This window comes from Sceloporus undulatus, chromosome 2, assembly GCF_019175285.1.
Source record: "Sceloporus undulatus isolate JIND9_A2432 ecotype Alabama chromosome 2, SceUnd_v1.1, whole genome shotgun sequence".
Classification (NCBI taxonomy): Eukaryota; Metazoa; Chordata; class Lepidosauria; order Squamata; family Phrynosomatidae; genus Sceloporus; species Sceloporus undulatus.
The window spans coordinates 7,297,134-7,318,773 of NC_056523.1; the positions used below are offsets into that span (position 1 = coordinate 7,297,134).

The 21,640-nt window shown below is 42.9% G+C and overlaps 1 protein-coding gene across 1 annotated transcript; it reads right to left on the minus strand.

Annotated features, from left to right (window-relative positions):
- Positions 1–1,660: 1,660 nt before the first annotated feature.
- LOC121921859 (zinc finger protein 2 homolog) lies at positions 1,661–21,268 on the minus strand. The gene is made up of 6 exons (XM_042450500.1): positions 20,019–21,268; positions 13,448–13,559; positions 11,282–11,367; positions 10,973–11,093; positions 3,480–3,620; positions 1,661–3,387 (listed from the first exon to the last, which is right to left on the minus strand). Exons 1-6 carry the CDS (start codon positions 20,364–20,366, stop codon positions 1,955–1,957), a joined length of 2,241 nt encoding a protein of 746 aa, XP_042306434.1. The 5' UTR covers positions 20,367–21,268; the 3' UTR covers positions 1,661–1,954.
- Between the last annotated feature and the right edge of the window lie 372 nt (positions 21,269–21,640).

Below are 21,640 nucleotides of genomic sequence, written 5' to 3' on the forward strand. Positions count from 1 at the left end.
GTCCTACGAGGAACGACTTAGGGAGCTGGGGATGAGACTAGGAGACTAGGACCTGAAGCAATGGATGCAAACTGCAGGAAAAGAGATTCCACTTCAACATTAGGAAGAACTTCCTGACAGTAAGGGCTGTTCGACAGTGGAACAAACTCCCTTGGAGTGTAGTGCAGTCTCCTTCCTTGGAGGTCTTCAAACGGAGGCTGGATGGCCATCTGTCGGGGATGCTTTGATTTGGATTTCCTGCATGGCAGAGGGTTGGACTGGATGGCCCTTGCGGTCTCTTCCAACTCTATGATTCTATGACATATGGTGACCCTAAGGTGAAACCATCATGGAATTTTCTTGGCAAGTTTCATCAGAGGAGGGATTGCTATTCCTATCCTGAGACTGAGTGAGTTTTCTTTGGGTTTTCCCCCGGAAGTCCCGCTCCCACCGCCACCAGCGACACCCGGTGCAGGAATGCCACTGATTTTGGGCACGCAATCTCTAAAAGGTTCACCATCACTCTAGCCCATATTTTACTGGCTTCAGTATCTCCAGTGATCTTGCAGCACCTTTGAGACTAATTGAAAGAAGTTGGTAGCATGAGCTTTCATAGACTTAAGTCTAATTCGTCAGATGTATTTGGTGGACTGGAAAGCCAGGGACAGAGCTATATATGCCATTAGTGGGCAAGAATGTCAATTCAAATTCAAAATCATGATTTGCGCGTAGATATGAGGTGGCAAATCAGTCACAGCTGTGGTCATTCATGGGCAGAGGCAGAGGAAACCAACCTGCAGGTCAGTAAAATAAAACCTGTGGGACAGGCGGGATAAAAATAAAATATTAGTATTATGAATGTGGAAACAGAGAATGATGTGATGAACAGGTCAAGGGTGCACCCATGAGGACGGGGGTTAGATAGTGTTAAAATGTGTGTAGTGTGCCAGGAAATCATTATCTTTGTATGCCACACACTGCCTGGCCCAGGAGATGTGTGATTTCATAATTTGGATTTGGACATATTTCAAGGTCATGATGATCAGCGGAAACTAGAAATACACATCTAGAAGTCACACTGACTGAGAACTTGCAGAGACCTAGACAGAGCTAAGGTAAATGCTGATGGCTCTGCTGATCACATCGCTCTTTGCCTTTCAAATGTAAAGAGTAAATGATATTTACTCTTTCTGCCCAACCATCAAGGGATCGTCCCAAATCTAATCAAGGAATTTTCATTCTGGTGATAAAGTTTTCAAACTGTTCTGGACCCTTCTGTCAGTCCCCCGGGAAAGACCTCAAGGGCTTTGACACAAAGCACCCCTTGAGGGTAGGACACAGCTTATTCCCCTTTACAAGCATTTACACATTCTTCTTCCTGTCTGGATTCTTTAATTCTGCATATTTCATGCATTCCCACCCTTCAAGAATTTGAATGGTTTCCTTTCCATGTGCTTTCTTGGTTTTTTGCTATGGGAGACCTTTTGTGGCTGTCATAACTGGTGAAGAAGAAGTGAAAGACTTTTCATGCTGTACGCATATGGATGGGTTTTCCTGGATATGAATGTTTTTTTGATACAACAGCAACAATAATTCTTTATTATGGTCCAGAGACCTGGCAAAATCAAATATAACATATAAATAAAAAGCACAAGGAACAATTAATCAAATCACACAAAGATTATTTCATACATTTATTCTAGTACAGAAGTTATCATCCTGACCACCTCAGACAAAAACATTGCAACATTGCAAACGCCAATGTCACGATGGAAATATTTTCTACTAATACGATACTGACATACAGTAAATATGGGTCCCGTATTGTTTTCTCTATTCACACTGTCTCTTGGCAAACTTATCAGCTCTTTCCATCATTGCAATCTCAGCCCTTGCCATTAGACAGCATTCTCTAGTTTTGAACACTAAAACTCTATTAGGAATTGGTGTGGGAGGTTGAAGAGAGCTAAAAAATTTAGCCTGAAGATTCTTTAACCTCTGGTGTGATTTCTCCCCCTTTCTCCATTCCAGGCATTTCTCCTCTGTGAGTTGGTTGATGACGGATGAGGTTTATCTTCTGGGTGAATTGTTTTCCACACTCCAGGCATTTGAATGGCTTCTCTCCCGTGTGAGTTGGTTGGTGTCGAGTGAGGGAAGTCTTCCAAGTGAAACCTTTTCCACAGTTCATGCATTTAAATGGTTTCTCTCCTGTATGAATTTTTTGATGATGAGTGAGATCGATCTTCATAATAAAACTTTTTCCACACTCTTGGCATTTAAATGGCTTCTCCCCAGTGTGAATTGCTTGATGATAAGTGAGGTAGGTCTTCTGAGTGAAACATTTTCCACACTCTTGGCATTTAAATGGTTTCTCGCCTGTGTGAGTTGTTTGATGTCGAGTGAGGGATGTCTTCCGATTAAAGGTCCTTCCACATTCCAGACACTTAAATGGTTTCTCTCCTGTGTGAGTTATTTGATGATAGGTGAGGTGTGCCTTCTGGCTGAACCTTTTCCCACACTCCAGGCATTTGAATGCTTTCTCTCCAGTGTGAATTACTTGATGAAGGGTGAGAGAGGACTTCTTAGTGAAACCTTTTCCACACTCCAGGCATTTAAATGGCTTCTGTCCTGTGTGACTTGCTTGATGATGAATGAGGAGTGTCTTCTGAATAAATGCTTTCCCACACTCCAGACATTTAAATGGCTTCTCTTCTATGTGACTTGCTTGATGAGAAGTGAGGTGTGTTTTCCGAATAAAACCTTTCCCACACTCCAGGCATTTAAATGGTTTCTCTCCTGTGTGAGTTGCTTGATGATAGGTGAGCTCTCTCTTTTGAGTATAACATTTTGCACACTCCAGGCATTTAAATGGCTTCTCTCCTGTGTCAGTTGCTTGATGTTGAGTGAATTTTGTCTTCTGAAAAAAAGCTTTCCCACACTCTTGGCCTTTAAATGGTTTCTCTCCTTTGTGTGTTGCTTGATGACAGGTGAAGTGTGCCTTCTTGCTGAAACTTTCTCCACATTCTTGCCATTTAAATGGTTTTCCTCCTGTGTGAATTACTTGATGAAGGGCAAGGGAGGACTTCAGAGTAAAACCTTTTCCACAGTCTAGACATTTCAATGTTTTCTCCTCGGTGTGAGTTGCTTGATGACACATGAGGTGTGTTTTTTGAGTAAAACATTTTCCATGCTCCTGGCATATAAATGACTTCTCTCTTGTGTGAGTTGCTTTAGGACAAGTGAGATTTGTCTTCTGACAAAAATGTCTCCCATTCTGATAAGGATGTGTGGTCCTCCATTCCTCTTTAGTGTCTGTTTTTCTTTCTTCCTCATTTAACTGTTTGCATTGGTCTCTTTGCAACAATGCTTGGCATGTTTCTTTATACTTATTTAGTTGGCCATCATTCTCTGGAAGGAAGAGAAAGACTGCTAAGAACTCAAGAAAGAAATGGAAAGTAAGCAGTCAATACCACTTTGGACTGAAATTCCAGAAATATCACCTTTCTGATAAGGATGTGTGGTCCTCCACTCCTCTTCAGTATCAGTCTTTCTTTCCTTCTCATTTAACTGTTTGCACTGGTCTCTTTGCACCAATGCTTGGCATGTTTCTCCTTGATACTCCTTCAGTTGACCATCACTCTCTGGAAGGAAGAGAAAGTACTGCTAAGAACTCAAGAAAAAAATGGAAGGCAAACTCTCAATACCACTTAGAACAGACAACTCTAAGGATTTTGTTATGATATCCACTGTTAATCTGAGTTCATCCCACTGTCCATCCCCTTAAACACAATTCTCTTAGCTTTTCTGTTCTGATGTTCCTTTCCCATTATAACCCTTGGAGCAAGCAATGTCTGGGTTGTTTCTCATTTCAAGTAAAATCTTCCAGGAGAAAAGGGAGCATCTCACAGACAGAACAGATTGTGCTGGATGGCATTAATATAGAATGAAATTGTGCAGCAAGAGGGTTTTCTTCCCCCACCCCCACCCCCACCCCCCCCTTTTTTTTTTTTGTCCCTTGAGACTAGGGATCAATACCTAGCTGTTACAGCCATCATGTAATGCTGTGATACGGTCTGAAGTACTGATTTAAAAAATAAACTTTACAGCATCTATCTATGAAATTAACTTAATTTAACCCACTAAATATCTGGTATTCTTCCTTGTCGGTTGTTTTTTATCTGCTTGATATACAGTATTATATCTGCAGAACTGCAAAGCCATTATGTGTGTATATGTGTGACAAAGGCCTGGACATCTGGTGATTATATCCATGAAGATAGCAGAGAAGCCAGACTACGGATGTACATTGGGACAGCACTTGGACATCAAGGGTAATGAGCATGATGCAATGGTTAGGCAATATTACAAGAAGCCGAAAATCTAAGAAGCACAGCTTAGTGTGAGTGTATATGGGTCATTGTAGTTAGTCAGTGGTTGGTGCTTGTGAGTTTCTTGGAGAGTTCATTTCACTGTCATTTTGTCAGAAGAGAAACTTGCTTAGCTGTATTATCTGTGTTTACAGTGCCATAAGGATATGTTATGCTAGAGAGGAAGTAATAGTGTTATTTATTATAACAATGTAATTAGCAATACATTCCCCTCCCCCCTCACCATTCCCTTCTCCTTTTGTGTTGTGTCTTTTAGATTGTAAGCCTGAGGGCAGGGAACTGTCTATTATCCCCTCTCTTGTAAACCGCTCGGATTCCCAGTGATTGGGCGGTATATAAATAAAACCTATTATTATTATTATTCCTGTATTGCTGAGAGCTGGAGAAGGCGAAAGCCTCTTTCATCCAAGAGCTCTACATCTGCTGTAAATTATTTTTGCCTCCTATCCTCTGTAAATGAACCCTTCAACTGCAGCAGCCGGCTTCAGCATTCTGTTTAGACGTATCTCATGGTCCCCGCCAAGATACTAAAATTCATTCATGCCACACCTCAGCATGACAGTGATACAGTCTGAAGTACTGATTTAATAAATAAACTTTATGTTGGGGCATAGAGAGACGCGCTGTGTCCACTATGACCACGTGCAGAGTTGATCCACGCAGGCAAGACGCCACGAGAAGGCTCTTGGAGAGACATCTGCAAAGGCTTCACGCTGAGAAGGAAGAATTCCTCCCATGCAGGCTCTAGCCTTGAGTTCCCAGCTTAAAAAAATAAATACAAGGCTCTCACTCAAACAAGAGGGCTTTAATCACTTGTTGCAAGCTGTTTACAGGATCGCACAAAGTACCAGACTGCCATCTTGGATATTCACAGCTCTATATACAGACAAAGTGCTTTGCCAGTCACCGACCACAACAACCCAAACAACGGAGATAATCACCCTCTTCTTTTTATAAGAGGTCTTCTGTGAAGTCATGTGATAGCCATGCCACCAATGATACCTTGCTGGTTTCATCCCCAGCAGTGTTGCCAACAAGCCTCGAAGATAATTCCCCAAACGTTTGGCCAAAACTCACCAAATCCCCCCCCCCCATATCTCACCAAATACTTATTTCAACTCACAAAATTACCATTAAAACCAATCACCAAAATCACACCAAAGGCTCTGAAAAGTACCCATTTTGGTGTGAAAGTCACCAGATTGGCAACACAGCGCATGTTGTACTGTATTCCATGATGCACCTCTAGCTGACTTCACCTGCTGTGAATGTTGCATCAGATGTCCCATGATGCACAGCTTCCAAATGCTGACTGATGCACACCTGCCACTTGAACTGTAGTTACCTCTGCTCCAGTTCCACCTAGTGGCCACATCCATGTCATTTCCAGGCCAAGTGTGCCACATGGTCCTGACACTTTAGACTTTAGAGCATCCATCTATGAAATTAATTTAAGATGTAAAGAATACCCACTAAATATTTGATTCTCCTCCATGTCAGCTGTTTTTTGATAGGATGAGATGCTTCAACAATGAATTATGAAGACAAGTGAAAATTAGTCCTGGGATTGGCCAGACAAGGTCCACTCAATTGCCCCGGTCAAGGTCTCTGCAGTTCACACAGAACTTCTGTATAAAATACTTGTGTGCTAATATATTTTTTTAAAAACCCTTTGGACGTTTGAATCCTAACATGTCCATGTAACCAAGTAGGTTCTATCATTATTTAATCCAATTTTGATCAGTCAATGAAAAAAATGTTCTATAACCAAAAGCATGACAAATTATCTTGCTGTCTAACAGGGCCAAGGGAGAACCAGCATGCTGTAACAGTTTGTGTGTTGGAGTAGGATTCCTGGAGACCAGGGTTCAAATGTATTGGTGGCCTTAAGCAAATAACACTCTCTCTGCCTTAGAAGAAAGGAGTGACAGCCTACCTCTGATCAAATCTTACTAAGACAACCCCATGATAGATTCTGTTAGCGTGATTGTAAGAACTGCGTTGCACCACGCTGAAGCTGTGCACCTGGATGGCCACAGAGCTTTGTGTAGGCTGGAGAAATCTTTCTCCCTTTCCCAGAAGCAGCAAAGAAGACAACAAGCTGATATCTTCCAAAGGAGACTTGACTTCTGGTTATTCTGTATACAAATGTTGTTCTCACCGACAAAGCTACTAGCAATACACACAACACCATCAACCCACACTGTACAAAGAGACTCCACCCCTTATATACACGTGTCAAGTTCAGGCACTTTGTTCAGCCTCTTCCTGCTGTGCAAACACTGTACAAGTTCGCCATGCAGCATCACTTTGCACTTTTCAGCCTCTGATGATGTCACATCCTGTGACTCAGCTCTTCCCAAATGCTGACTCATCATGGCTCCTGTTTGACCAAAGGTAACCTCATCACCTTTGTCTCACACCTGGACATTTTCCTTAGGATCCATTCCTAACAGATTCAATTATTATTGTTATTATTGTTGTTGTTGTTGTCACCTGTGAAGGAGACCCCTTTGGAACATCTGCCTAGCAAGCTGCAACCAAACTTGGCATGAATGGCTGTGCAGATGAGGTGTCTGCCCTATGAAAGTGGAAGTGTATGGGAGGGGTAAAAGTTCTGCGATAGGAAAAGAGCACTCAGTCTAAAGAGGGATGGGAGTTACTGAAAGAGATCTCAAATGTCTACATGAGGTCCTAGTCAGCATCTTTAGAAAAGAGGAGCTGGGTTGTATGTTCTGATAAAAGATAAAGTAATCCAGTCGACCCTCCCCATAAATGAGTTTGCCTTTCGCGCCTCTGAGTTTACGTGGAAGGCAAGCCCCAAGAGAAGTAATAAGGCATGTACAGCTGTCCCTTCATACACGTGGTCTTGAGATTTGCAAATTTCATTATTCAAAATCTCAGGCCGGCCCCACCCACCTCCTCCTCCTTTCCTTCGGTCTGAGGCAAAGGAGAAGGTGGGCGGAGCCAGCATGCGCTCCACCCAGTCCCCTTCTCCTCTGCTTCGGACAGCCATCCCAGGCAAAGGAGAAGGCGGGCGGAGCCAGCATGCGCACCGCCCAGGGAATGCTTCTCTGAACATGATGTTCTTCAACTCAGTTTTGAAACTGGTAAAAGAAGTGATGACTCATGCTTCTCGTGGAGGAAGGAGATTCCAGGAGTGAGGGGCAGCAAGTGAAAAGGGATGAATCTGGGACAGGGCAGGGAAAATCCTGGGCTGAGACAGCAGACCTTGACTACCAGAACGGAGGGCACGGGTGGGAAGGTGAGGAGAAAGAAGGTCTGATAAATAAGGGGGGGCCAGCCCATGGAGGGCTTTAAAAGTCAGCAACAGGAGCTTATAATGAATACGAAAGGGGAAGGGGAGCCAGTAAAAGGATGATAATAAAGGAGAGATATGGTCAGAGCGGTGGGCGGATGTAATGATGCATGCCGCTGAATGCTGGACAGAAATTAAAGGATGGAGGTGAGAGAGAGGAAGCCCTGCCAGAAGGAGGTAACAACAGTCTAGTCGTGAGACAACCAGAGCATGGACCAGAGTCTTGGCAGTAGAGGCCAAAAGAATCTACAAGCCTGACATTGGAGGAGAAGATAGACCTTGTGTGCATTTACACTGTAGAAATAATGCAGTTTGACACCACTTAGGAACTGTCATAGCTCCATCCTAATGAATCCTAGGATTTGTAGTTTTGTGAAGTACCAGTATTCTTTGGCTAAAGCACTTAAAGTGGTGTCAAACTATATTATTTTTACAGTGTAGATGCACCCCTAAAGACAGAGATAGTCCATTAACAAATAGTCAACATGGGCTTCATGCAACCATTTGAGTTAAGTAACCTTTGTTCTTTCAATGAACAAACCTCATCTGAGTTGGCCAAAGAACAAAAACTGGATGAAAGTTTGGAACTCCTGTCTGATGTGGTAAAGTCAGAAATTATTGAGTTGACGCCACAAAATTCAGGCAACCACACACTGAGCAAAGAGGGAAAGAACATCAGCTAATTGTCCCTACGAAATACCAAGAAAAAGTAATGGAAATAGCCCATACATTAGAAGGTCATCTGGGAATCACCAGAACTACCCAAAGAGCAAGCCAGAATTTCTACAGGCTGAAAGTGGGACAACAGATTAATCTGCTTTATAAGATCTGTGACACCTGCCATAAAATGGGCACTATGGCCTGATCTAGATGGGCCTATAGTGCGACCTCATCACGTGCTAGGGGTTGGCCGAGGGCGCACCACCCGTACGTGCCTCATCCCAGCATGTGATGAGGGCGTCAAAATGGCGGCACCCTGTACACACGGCCGCCGCCATTTTGACACGACGGATGCTTAGCGTCTTCACGTCATACCCCCTTGTGATGTCACAAGTGTGCCATTGGCGCACTGCAGAATCACAATGGTGCTGCTGAAAGAACCCACTTTTTGTAGGTTGTTTTTGCTGCGCGAGGGAGCTGTGTGGTTTGTCCGCTGCGGCTTCCTTGCACAGCAAAACAAGGCGTCAGCAGACTGCCCTTTTTGGGCGGTCTGTACCCCGCCTATAAGGGACAAGAAGAAGCAAAGCTATGCCGGTTATTCACAAGTCTTTCAAACAGTAGGCATAGACAGTGTGGGTCCCTTACAAAAAGCTATCAGAAAGGGAAATAAGTACCTTTGTGGTAGACTACGCTACGCATTATTCAGAGGCAGATACTTTGAATAATATAGAGACCAGTACAGTTGCCAATACGCTAGTGAACATGTTTTGTAAATGATTTCCGAGTTAACTTGTTTCAGGTTTAGGAATGTCCTTTACCTTCACACTGATGTAATGCTTATGGGAGGCCTGTGGTGTGGGGATAAGATAGATCTGAGCAGGCAGAGGGAACCCCTGGCAGCATCCAGTCAGGATGGGTCATGCATCACTCAATGAGAGTGGAGCCAGCACCACATTTCAAATGAGTTGATTTTCCTTCTGTCTGCTTCCTTCACTATCCAGCTTTCATATCCGTACATGATCATTGGGAATAGAATGGCCTGAACGATTCTGACTTTGGTGCTCAGTTGTATGTCTTTGCTCTTCAGTATCTCTTCCTTCATAGCTGCTCTTCCAATTCCTAGTCTTCTTCTTATTTCTTGACTGCAGTCTCCATTTTGGTCAATGTTTGATCCTAGAAATGGGAATTCTTTAACTATTTCAATTTTGTTATTGTCAAGATTGAATTTGTGTATTTCTTCTGTGTTCATTATCTTTGTTTTATGTTCAACATCAGACCTGCCTTTGCACTTTCACCTTTGACCTTCCTTATTAACTGTTCCAGTTCCTGAATGTCTTCTGCTAATATTATGGTGTCATCTGCATATCTGAGGTTGTTAATGTTGCCTCCTCCTCTCTTAACCACTCCTTTTTCTGATTCTAATTCTGCTCTTCTTATGATGTTTTCTGCATATATTTTTAAAAAAATAAGGTGAAGGATGCCTGACCCCTTTGCCTATTGGGAACCATTCTGTTTCCCTGTATTCTGTTCTAATGGTGGCCTCTTGTCCTTGGTACAGAGTCCTCAACAGGACTATCAGACGTAGTAGCACCCCATGTCTTTGAGTGCATTCTATTGTTTTTCGTGATCTATACAATCAAATGCTTTACTGTAGTCTATGAAACACATGCTGATTCTTTTTTGGAATTCTTTACTGCGTTCCTTTAGCCATTGTGTGTTTGTAATGTGGTCCCTAGTGCCCCTTCCTTTTCTGAATCCTGATTGCACCTCTGGAATTTCTCTCTCCATGTATGATTGGAGTCTATGCTGCAGAACTTTGAGCATTATTTTGCTTGCATGTGAGATTAGTGCTATTGCCCTACAGTTGCTGCAGTGTTTTGTATCGCCTTTCTTGTGGATTGGTATGTATGTATTTCCAATCTGTCAGCCACCACTTTGTTTTACATATTTGTTGGCATATATCAGTTAGCACTAAGGTTGCATCTGTCTGTAGGCAATGTAGCAGCTCAATTAGGATATCATCTGTTGATTCCCCCCGCCCCCCCAATTTCCTCTATTGAAGATTCCACTTCACTTCTTAGAAATTGGGATTCGTCTTCATATGGCTCCTCATTCCAGATATCATACATTCCCTCATCTCTTTTGTATATATCTTCTGTGTATTGTCTTCAGCATCTTTTTATTTCTTCTTGTTCCTGTATTATGTTCTTTCTTTCTCCATACAGCATCCCAGTTTGAAATTAGCTTAAATTTCTTGGATTTTTTGATAGAGGTCTCTTGTTGTGCTTTCTCCTGCCTTCCCACTTGCCCTTAAATAATCCAGTCTTTCATGGCAATGGTGGCTGGATGGAGCCACAGTGGCAATTGGAGAAGTCAGATCAGACCCGGGGGGGGGGTAATACTGCTTGTGGGACTACCAAAATCCCACACAGTGGTCCAAGCTAAGGAGTCCACCTAGACCTCACAGTGATCTTGACTTAAGTTCTGCTAATGAAGGGCTTCCTGGGAGGGAAGGCCAGATATCAGCAAAGGTGTAAACAAACTCCATTCAGCCTGCTATAATGTACTCTCAGGGTTACTCTTCGGCACTGTAAGCTGCTCAATGACAAGAAAGAGGGAGCCTTACCCAGAGAAGACAGGACCCCAAAATTCTCCTCCATCACTTTCCGATGAAGGGACCTTTGACCCAGGTCCAGCAGAGCCCACTCTTCCTCCGTGAAATACACAGCCACCTCCTCAAAGGTCACCTGAAAAAAGAGAATTATATTGCTTCAGACTACTCAAGAAAACTGAAATCCTTACAGGATGCCATGCCCCTTAAAGTGGCATCTTTGATGGAAGCAATGGGGGGGGGGGGAATTCTGTAGGGAACAGTCAAAGAAAATGAACACTCAGTTCACCCGTTTTTTGGCTCACTTGAGATCCTGTTCCTTACCTGATTTAGTCTCCTAGAAGCTGTTCTGAGTCCATCAGGATGAAGAGATGTGCTTGTACATATAGGCTCAGTCTTTATTCCACCTCCTGCGAGGGACAGAAATGGAAGGAGAATGTTATTAACCCTTCTTTCTTCTTCCTCCTTCAAGGTCTTCCTATATGTGTACATGCAAGAAACATCATACTGTATGCACAAAAAGAACTAGGAGGTCACCATAGAATCACAGTAATTCTGAACTTGGCATGGGGGGGACTGTTAATAAATATATTCAAATCAATTAGGCAGGCATCCCACAGGAAGTTAAGTAGCCACAAAAATGTTAACAGACTTTACAGAAAATGCACAAACATTTGGTTGAGAAGGAATGGAGTGGAGTTGAAAGAAGTCCAGGTTCCTGGTTCTTCCCTGTATAGGCAGGAGACAGGACCTGAAGCTGGACTCTGGGGCTGCCTGATAATGAGGATATCATCCCACTAAAGCAACCCTTCCATTCATCTTTTCTCCCTTATGAACATACACAGGTATGCATGAAGTAACCAAGCAGTTTTGTTTCTAGGCATTACTGTATAAATATGTGTATAACTCCACCTCATGTATAAATCGAGGGCAGGTTTGGGGGTATTTTGGTATGATTTGTGTGTATAAGTCAAGTATAAATTTTAGGGGCATGTGGAGTCGCCTTCGCTGGAGATTTTTAAACAAAGGCTAGATGGTCATTTGTCAGGGGTGCTTTGACTGAGAATTCTTGCCTGGCAGGGGGTTGGACTGGATGGCCCTTGTGGTCTCTTCCAACTCTATGATTCTATGAAAGGACATAAAGAATTAAGCAAAGGAAAAAGATGTCTAAAAACTTTAAAAAATCCAGCAGGCATAATTGTTTGTCATCCTAAAGGAAAGGACTATGGTAAATTGTGGCTGTGTAATGTAGAGCAGATGCCTAAGAAAATGTATGTAGGATGTAAAGGCAAGATTTAAGATACAGTATTATCTCCTATCAAAAAAGGAAAAATGCCCTTCTCTGAGTAGAGTGGCAAAAGGTGAGAGCTTACTCTGTTCCAGGAGAACCTAAAAAAAACACTGACCCTTCTATTCTCTTGGTGCTCCTTAAAAGAACCTGGTGGAAGCTAAAATTTAGCTTGCCTGTTGTAGGCAGGCATCACTACAATAGGACAGGCTAGTACAGAATTTAACTCATTCCTAGATCAAGTTTATTGCATTGTTTTCTGCAGTCATGCTAACTTAACTAGATACTGCAAGTCGGTGGTTCTCCAATCCGCCTTCTATATCCTCTGTGCCAATGTTGCCAAAATAAAACTAAACAAAATAAATAAAACTCTAGCTACACAGAGGATTAGAAGAAAAAGGAAGAATGGGTCGGCATAAAAAGTCCTTCTAAAATATATTTCACTGTCAGAGACTGTGATGAACTGACTCACAAACCAGCCAATCAGAAGCCAGAGACCCTAAGCCAATCAAGTGCTGGCTGAGGAGTTTGAAAATTCCGCTTGGCAGTTGGTTGTAGTCAGTTAGGGTTTGGAATCCTGAGAGATGAAGCTGATGTTCAGTTGGGGAACAGTAGAGTCCAAGAGAGGACTGTGTTCCAGGAGTTCCTGAGGGAACAATAATTTGGCAGAATGGGTTTTGATTACAGACCAAGAGAGGGTCTAGTGATCTTAAGAAGGGACAGTAGTCCAATTGAGAGTCTTGTAGTGAGACTCGGGGTTAGCCAGACTCTGGAAGAGGGGTCTCGGTTGATTGATATCCTGAGGGATATCCTAGCCTGAGTGGCTGACTTTGGTTTACTACTGAGAGAGAGAGTAGTGAGATATCTGTAACTAATTTGCCAAGTAAAGATACAATAACAACTGTACTTCAAAGATACTTAATATACTTCTATTATTCAAATAAACATTTATTATTGTTTGAAAAAACTGCTTGGCCTGAGTGTTCAAAACACAAACACACGCTACTGTATGTTAAAGACCGGAATAGGAGTAGATTGTGGTGTGGAGTATATCACAGAGACTTTGTTAACTGAGGCATGCTTCTAATTTCAAAGTGCTGGTTAGGCTATATAAAATAGTTCAAGTGCTGTAAGCCATAAAGCCCAGATATTTCAGACATACATAAGAGAGTCAAGCAGGAAACTACCCTCTTAGCCCTTACTTATTGAGGAGAACCTTCCTTCTCTGTCCTGCGTGATCCACTTGGGCTGCTGCCTTTGACTGGGTTCAGAAGGATACTTCTCTACCTCAGGCATTTCTTCTTCAAACAAGTCCTGCAGCAGGGAAGAATTAGAAAAATACAAGATTAGGAAAAGACTTTATGGTGCATCATCTTTACTTTAGATGATTTCCAGATAAAAGCTGGGATGGGATGGCTAAATTTATATGATCATGGTGATGATGATGATTTTATTTGTATCCTTTTCTGGGGAGGGAATTGGATATGACAGTAGTTCATAGTAAGTAGAACAAATACAAGGAAAAACACAAATATAAATACATAGATAAATACTAGTTAAAATGCAATCTATATAACTGAAACCATTAGATCACAACATAATAAAAGGCAAGAATTAACCAACAGAAAAGAACCTCACTAAAAGGGGTTTCAGTAAGTTTTCATCTGCGAGGGACTCAGTCTAACTTCCTCAGGAAAGGCGATCCAGAGCCCAAGAGCAGCCACTGAGAAGGCTCTATCCCCATAAGATATGACCATGAGGATGGTGGTGCCTGAAGGGGAGCACATTCATGTGGAAATTACACTCCTACTAAATGACATATGGCTTACCTATAAAAATATTTTAGTTAAATCAGGAATTAATAAATATGAAATGAAATCAATTGGGGAATTGATGCAACTGGATCCTAGAATACATTGGCTGTTATATACTCAACTAAAGGAAAAATTTAAAATGGATAAAAAGATAGAAGAATTTGTAGAAGATTTGGCACAACTAGATACGATATGGTTCAGTCCAGAACTGAAGAGAGTAACAAAACTATATAGACTCCTGAGAAATTATACAATCCGCAACGCACTCTTAGAACGGAAGAATCTGGTAGAATTAACAACAACTCAATTTGTCTCAACTTCCCAAAGAGCTTTTACTATAGCTGCTCCAAGATTGTGGAATAGTCTCCCAGAGGAGATCCGTCTTACTACTTCCCTGGAAACTTTCAGGAGGGCAGTTAAGACGGAGCTCTTCCGGTGAGCATATCCACCCGACCTCATGTAAGACACAGTTCCACCTCCTTGAATAGGATGAGTACATTCTTGCTTCACTGTCGCTTTGTGATATTGTTTTTAATTGGTAATTTCTATGAATTTTATTGACTTCTTGTACTTCATTTTGTATTGTATTTTATACTAGGATGTGATCCTGCCTCGATCCAACTGGGAGAGGCGAGAATTATTATGAACAAGGAGAAAACTTGATATCAGATGTGATGATTAAATGGGCATCAGGCTGTGATCAAAATATAGACATAGAAAGTTGAAAGTATGCCAGAAACAAAACTCAAAAAATCACCAAATCTCAAAATGGAAAAGAAAATGTTTTGAATATGGAACAGAGATGGCATTTGACACATTGCGAAGATTTATAAAACATATTCAAATGCTTGTTGGAAATACCATTTGACTATAGGCTATAGGTTCCTGGTTTCATGTTTGGTGGAGTTGCCCAAAACTGAAAGGATACTGGAAGCAGCTACACGTATCTACTGAAACAATGTTACAGGTAAAATCTGAAATGAAGCCAGAATTTTATTTACTGAATATGTTGAACAAAATCCCTACTCAAATAGAAAAGAAATATTAGCGTATTATTTTACAGTCATCCCTCCATATTTGTGGCTTTGATATTTGCGGATTTGATTATTCACGGATTTGATTAATATGTCCTCTCTAGGAATCTCTAGGTCCTCCAGCACAACTCTATGGTTAACTTTAACTAAAAGTTGCCCTGAAAGGCCTAGAGATTCCTAGAGGGAACACTTCACTAGGCATTTGTAGCTTCTCCAGTGCAGTCAGTGTCTGTTGGACGTTGGCCACAGAGTTGCACTGGAGGACCTAGAGATTCCTAGAGAGGTGTCCTCTCAGGTAAAAACATGGTGTTTTTGTTATTTGCGGGTTTTCCATATTCATGGGGGTCTTTTGCCCCTAACCCTAGCGAATATGGTGGGAGAAGTGTATATTAAATAACAGCTGCCAGAATGAGTTGCACAACATGCAACAACATGAGATTTGGAGCAACCCCTTAGCAGAAAAACCTGTTTTTATTGTTTTAAAAACACTCATGGGGGAAGGGGGGGGGTTCTCCTGGGATGGAGAAGAGGCTGTTCGTCTGTTTGTTTCTGATTAAGAATTTTCCTTAACCCCCTGTATTAGTGAGAACCATCTCATAGAAGAAACTGTATTTTTGTTTCTTCCCTTTAACAGACATCTCTTCTATGAAAGAAGGAAAAGAGAGGGGAGCCAGCTCTCCTGAGGCTGACTGAAGTTCCCTGTGTTTTATAACAGGGACTAAACCCTTTTGCCACTAAAGTGGAGCTTGGTTGATCACATTAATCCAATATATCTATCACCCCATATGAGATGATTTTCTCAAAGATCCTCAAATCCACTGAGTGACCAGAGGAGGGAAGTATATTTCTCCTTGCTTGAGTTCCCCTGTTTCTTACACTTTAAACAAATCTGTATTGTTAAAGCCCTTTGCTCTTATTGAGAAGTGCTAAGGCCAACACTAGTTTGCACAAGGGAGGTTAGAACCATGTGCTCATCCTGTGCCTTAGGCTGTCCCAACTAAGGCAAAGAGGCTCTGGCCCTAATGGAGGCAGGGGTGGAGGCCTCTGATGAGGGAAGAAAAGTCATCATGTGGCATTTATGGCTAGCCCCTTCCCTTGTTGAATTAGTTTCCAGGCATCTCCTCTGCCCTGGTAAAAATAGGCTGGGCGAGGGGATGACCAGAAACAGGGCAACCCTGAGGAAGAATAAATATTGTGCAGACTCCAACCTCATGGGCTAACAGTAATAAAATGAACACTGGAAAAGGTTAACCAGTATCTCTTGTTAATCTGAACCCTCAGACCTGTTGCTGTGGGGGCTCTCCTCTCCTTTATTTGCCCTATCAAGAGAGACTGCCTGGGCAGTAGCTTCCTCCAGGCAGTGAGGAAACTTCCTGAGTTAGCAGTCACTGAAGACCATTTCTAATCATGGGTAGATAGCTGCATATGGCCTGTAGTGTAGCCCTATTCACAGGGCATTTTGTTTTATTTATGTTTGAAACAGCCCCAACTTGAAGCTGGGTTTTAGAAGCTTAGCCCTTTCAATTTCAGACAGGCTTTATAGTAACCTGGCTGCATTATAGAAGCTGGCTTGCTCCTCAACTCCCTTCCCACTTGCATTGGTAGCTGGGAAGGGCAGAGGGGGCTGGTGTGACACATAGCTCCCCATTTACCTGAGATATGTCTCCCTCCTGAGAAAGGACAATCTCTGATAGAAAGGAGAAGCCAAGCGCCCCAACTGCTCTCTCAAGAGTGCCACAGTTTGGGGCAGCCTAACACAATTAGGGGTGAAGGGAATTCTCTCCCCATCCTATACACAAGTGGTCCCCCCTTTTTTGCGGAGGGGACGCAGGAGGATTTGTATCCCTGTGCTATCTCAGAAAATCATAGAATCCTTGGGTTGGAAGGATTGGCTCCAAGGGCCAACCCCATTCTGCCATGCAGGATCTCTCAGTCAAAGTATACCCGAGAGATGGCCCTCCAGCTTCTGTTTAGAAGTAGGTGGCAGAGGCCATGCTCTCTCTGGTGAGAACATGAAGCCATTTTCTGTTTTTCTTGTGGGATGCTCTGTGGCAGCTAAAAGAGACCATTTTAGAGTTGGAAGCCTCAGCCCCTGCTTCCTTTACAGCCATGCGGCCAAGATGGTGGCTGTACAATGTAGAGGGAGAGTCCTCTGTCTCCTTCCACGCCATCTCATTATAAGAATTTAAAAGGAATGTGCAGGAGCCCTGGTGACACCACCATGTGATTATCAGGTTGCAATAGGATCTCCCATAACTGTTGGGGTCCTGGGTGCCTTTGGGTCCAGAGATGGGAAGGAAGGGGGAGACCAAGAGCTTATTCCCCCATCTGCCCTCCTGGCAGAGTCCCAAACCTTATGCTAGGCATAGTGCCCGCAGTGCCTGCCCTGAGCAATGGCATTAGATCTGGCAAAGGCTCTTTAGTGGCTGGAGAGAGAGGGCCCCTGGTACTCACCCCTTCTCCTGTGTCTTCTGGATGGCTTGCCTCTCTGACCTTGGCCCTGTTTCAGGCTGGGCAGAGGTGATGCAAAGAATCTTTTTGCCATGGCTTTTGGCTGGCCTGTCATCTGATTCCTGGCCCTAAATGGGCTGGGCAGAGATGCTGAGAAGGGAAGTTTCCATAACTTCTGGCCAGTTTCCTCACTAATCCCTGGCCCAAAACGGGCTAGGCAGAGGTGATGTGGAGAAACAGAGCCATGGAGGGGATACCTCTCACCATCTGTTCCCATGGCTCCCATGTTCTGTAAAGCTGTTTGCAGAAATCTCCTATGCTCCCACCATGAAAGGGGGCAGCTTTGGAGGAGAGTGAGAATCATTGGCACAGCCAAGACCTTTCTCCAATCCTGGGAGCCCTTGCCATATTAAATCTTTCTTAATGCCTCCAAGGCAGCAAGAGAAGCAAAGAGAAGGAAGTTGCAGAGCAATAGCAAACACATCCTACAGGAGTGACAGGCAGGACAAGACTGGCCTTCTAGGGTTAGCTGCACCCACGTATGGTCACCAGAAGATCTCTCTCTTTTTACTTCCTGCCTATCTGGAGTGAGTGGGAGGAGCATAACCCAAACTACAGGATGTGGGGGGAGGTCTTATTTACTGGGTAAAAGGAGCTATATGACAGTGTTTTGACTTTAAAATGTCTGTTTTTAGACTGATATGTCCTTGTAAATGTTCTATAGGTGTTTTTTTTTCCTTTCGTCTATTTTCAGTTTGCTCTTTTATATTGTGTAAAATAAGTCAAAAAGATGATAGGTAGGTATGGGGCCCATTATTGTAGGGATGTGGGAAGTCAAACGAACAAAGAATCTATTGGGGGTCATTTTGCATAACCACCTGTTGCATATAATAAACTATATTATATAACTGAAGATGATGTTATTTTAAGTTGTGGTAAAATAAAAAAGAAAAAAATTGGAAAAGGAAAATACACTCCTACTAAAAGCCTGGACCAAGGCCAGTCAGAGCTTACCAGCAGTGGTTCTTAAACTGTGGGGCATGGAGCTCAATGGAGGCATAAGACTTGGAGGCCCTAATCCTTCCTCCTTCTCTTCCCAAACTTTTTAATTGGTATAATTTTAACATATATCAAGTTAAATATTGGATTGGATTTACTTAAATAAAGCTGTTCTAATTTGAACAATGTTTTTCTTTATAAAATGTAAATTTATGAATATACATGAATGCGAGAATGAAAATAAACACACTAAATAAGAAAAATATTTTTATTTACATGCTATATGGGAGGGCGACATCTGAATGTACACATAAGGTGGGGTCCCAAGAGTAAAACTTTTGAGTACCACTGCTTTACACAACATAACTAAAGCCATGAATTGTGGCTGGAAACTGAACCAAGAACCAGCAGAGCTTTTTAAAAAGGGAGTCATGGGTTCCCTGTAACCAAACCCAGTTAGCAATCTGGCAGCAAACTGTGTCTTTTGGGGAAAGACAATCCCATCCAACACAGGCTGTATCCCTATTCCTTGATCTTCCTTTTGATTGACCAGCAGGCCTTCTTTTATGACTGTTTTAAGAAAGTTTGGTTTGCTGATTTTTTTTAGAAACCCCTTGCCCCCCCCAAAAAACTGATGATACCTAATAATAATAATAAATTTTATTTGTCTTTCCCACCTCTCCTTTTACAGCAAAGAATTAAAAACCACAATACAATACAAAATTATCTAAAAATACAGCCAGTAAAACCATTAAAATGCTTTTTATGTTGTGCAGCGCATGAGGCAACACGTCAATGTTTGGCACCAGACTTTCTACCTTCGTGGCTGTAGTCAGCAACTTGTGAGCTGGAGAAACACCTCTCCCTTTCTTAATGAGCAGAGAGACACTGTCAACTTGTCTCAGATGAGGATTTTATTCTTAGAAGAAGTTCCACTGAGTATAACAATATATACATCGAGGCCATCCACCATCCACACTAGTAACAACCCACTCTGAGGCACCAACTGTCTCACTCTTACTCAGTGACAGTTGAGAATGGCATCAACATTCCAATGATGCACTGTTTAAAATGCTGTCACATATATCTGCCACTAGAACTGTACTATGTTCCACCACAGCTCCCCCTAATGGCCACATCCATGTCATTTTATCAGACCTGTCTACCATGGTCCTGACAAAAACAACAGCAATATTACGACCAATCACTAAAAAGGCCAAATCATCATCAATTTTCCATGCTATCAAGTCTGAGCAGGAATGTTCCATAAAATCAGCTATAAAAGGTCAGGTGGATAGGCCCACCGGAAGAGATCTGTCTTAAGTGCCTTTTTAAAGTCTTCTAAGGTGGTAATGAAACGGATCTCTTCCTGTAAGTTGTTCTATAATTTAGGGGCCGCGGCTGTAAATGCTTTATGGGAAGTTGTAGTTTAGTTTTCATGTTTTCATATGTTAACCAGGATAAAGTGACCTCACCTGCTTATCTCCCTGCTTCTTCTCTGCCACCTGGCTCAGGAGGAAGGCCTCTGCCAAGGCCACTGCTTGGGAGGTTGTCTCCACTCCACACTCTCGAACCCAGCTCCCCATCTCTGGGGGAAGGATGGCCAGGAACTGCTCCAGGATCACCAGGTCCAGCATTTCAGCCTTGGTGTGTCTCTCTGGCTTCAGCCACTGGCAGCACAGATTGTGGAGCTGGCTGCAAACCTTTCGGGGGCCCAAAGCCGCCTCCTGATAGACATACTGTCTGAAGTGCTGGCGCTGGACCTCAGAACTGAGCATCTTCTCTCCCAAGCTCCTTTGCATGGCTCTTCCCAAAAAATGCATGGCTCTTCTCTTCTGTACTCGGCCTGGTGAGCGTGAAATCCTTTCCTTAACTTATGACAGACTGAGTCTTATTTCCAACACACCAGAAAAGCACTTTCTTCTTTTACGAGATTCTGCCTCAGATGAAATTACTGGGGAGCCTGAGGCCTACAAAGAAAACAAGATATCCTGTGAATTAGCTGCCTTGAAGACACTTTTGAGAAATGTTTTACAACCAAATCCAAACTGAAAAGTGGTTCTTGTCTATGGACAGAAAGTTATCCCCCCTCCAAAAAAAGAAAAAAGAAAAAAAGACAAGGATAGGCAGGCTGTGTGTGTATGTTTTCCTTTCCTTAGCCACAAACCAAGACCATAAGGCACATTTTGAGTGCAGCTCCCTTCCACTTGCTTCATCCCTAAGAATTCCCTGCCTGCTCTTTTGGCTTTTCCTTTTCCTTTCTCTCATTTCACTACATCTCTGTGAAGCAGAAATGGTGATGCACTTTAAATCTTCTCTCACTGCCTACAAGACCTTTTGCTGCCTGAAGCAAAGGGGAAGCGGGCACCCCATCATCTGTGGATAAACCTCTGTTTCAAATCTCCTCCATGTATGTCAGTCTCTGCTGCTTGAGGCAACTGCTTCATCTGGCTTGAGGGTGAGGGTCTTTTCTCCATGGGTCACAATCTCCTCATCCTTTGTGCTGTCTTTCCATCTGGGTTACACTCTGCAGAGAGGAGATAGGATCCTGGAGTCAGAGCTCTGGGCCAGAGGAGTTCAGGTATGTACATCCTCAGGGTGCCACCTTCCAACTCAGCCTCCCTCGCAGGGCTGTTATGAGGCTCCTTTGCAGGGAAAACGGGGTTACTGAAGGCTTTCATGGCCGGCATCCATAGTTTTTTGTGGCTTTTTCAGGGTATGTGGGCATGTTCTAGAAGAGTTTATTCTTGACGTTTCACCAGCATCTGTGGCTGGCGTCTTCAGAGAATGCTGACCTAGAAAAGGGTGTGTGTGTGTGTGCGCACACACACACACACACACTGTGTGAGCCTGTGTAAGGAGGAGGGATTCCCATGGTAATCTGTATTATTCTGTTGTTGATGGCAGGGCCTCAGGGTGGGAGGATGTGCAAAAGAGGATTAGTGCCTGCTAATTGGTGATCATTGCTTGCTGGGAAAGCCTCTGACCCTTAGGAGTTTCTCATTTGCATTTGCTGAGTGCTGATTTTGCTATTTTGCAGGACTGGTAGCCAAACTTTGTTTACTTTAAGGGTTTCCTCTGTCCTGTTGAACTTGTC

Coding starts and splice junctions, on each gene's coding strand:
- LOC121921859 (XM_042450500.1), bottom strand. CDS start 20,366: ATGCATTTTTTGGGAAGAGCCATGCAAAGGAGCTTGGGAGAGAAGATG. Junction 3,621..10,972: donor TGGGGTCCTGTCTTCTCTGG/GTAAGGCTCCCT, acceptor TCTTCCTTCCAG/AGAGTGATGGTCAACTGAAG. Junction 3,388..3,479: donor CACACATCCTTATCAGAAAG/GTGATATTTCTG, acceptor TCTTCCTTCCAG/AGAATGATGGCCAACTAAAT.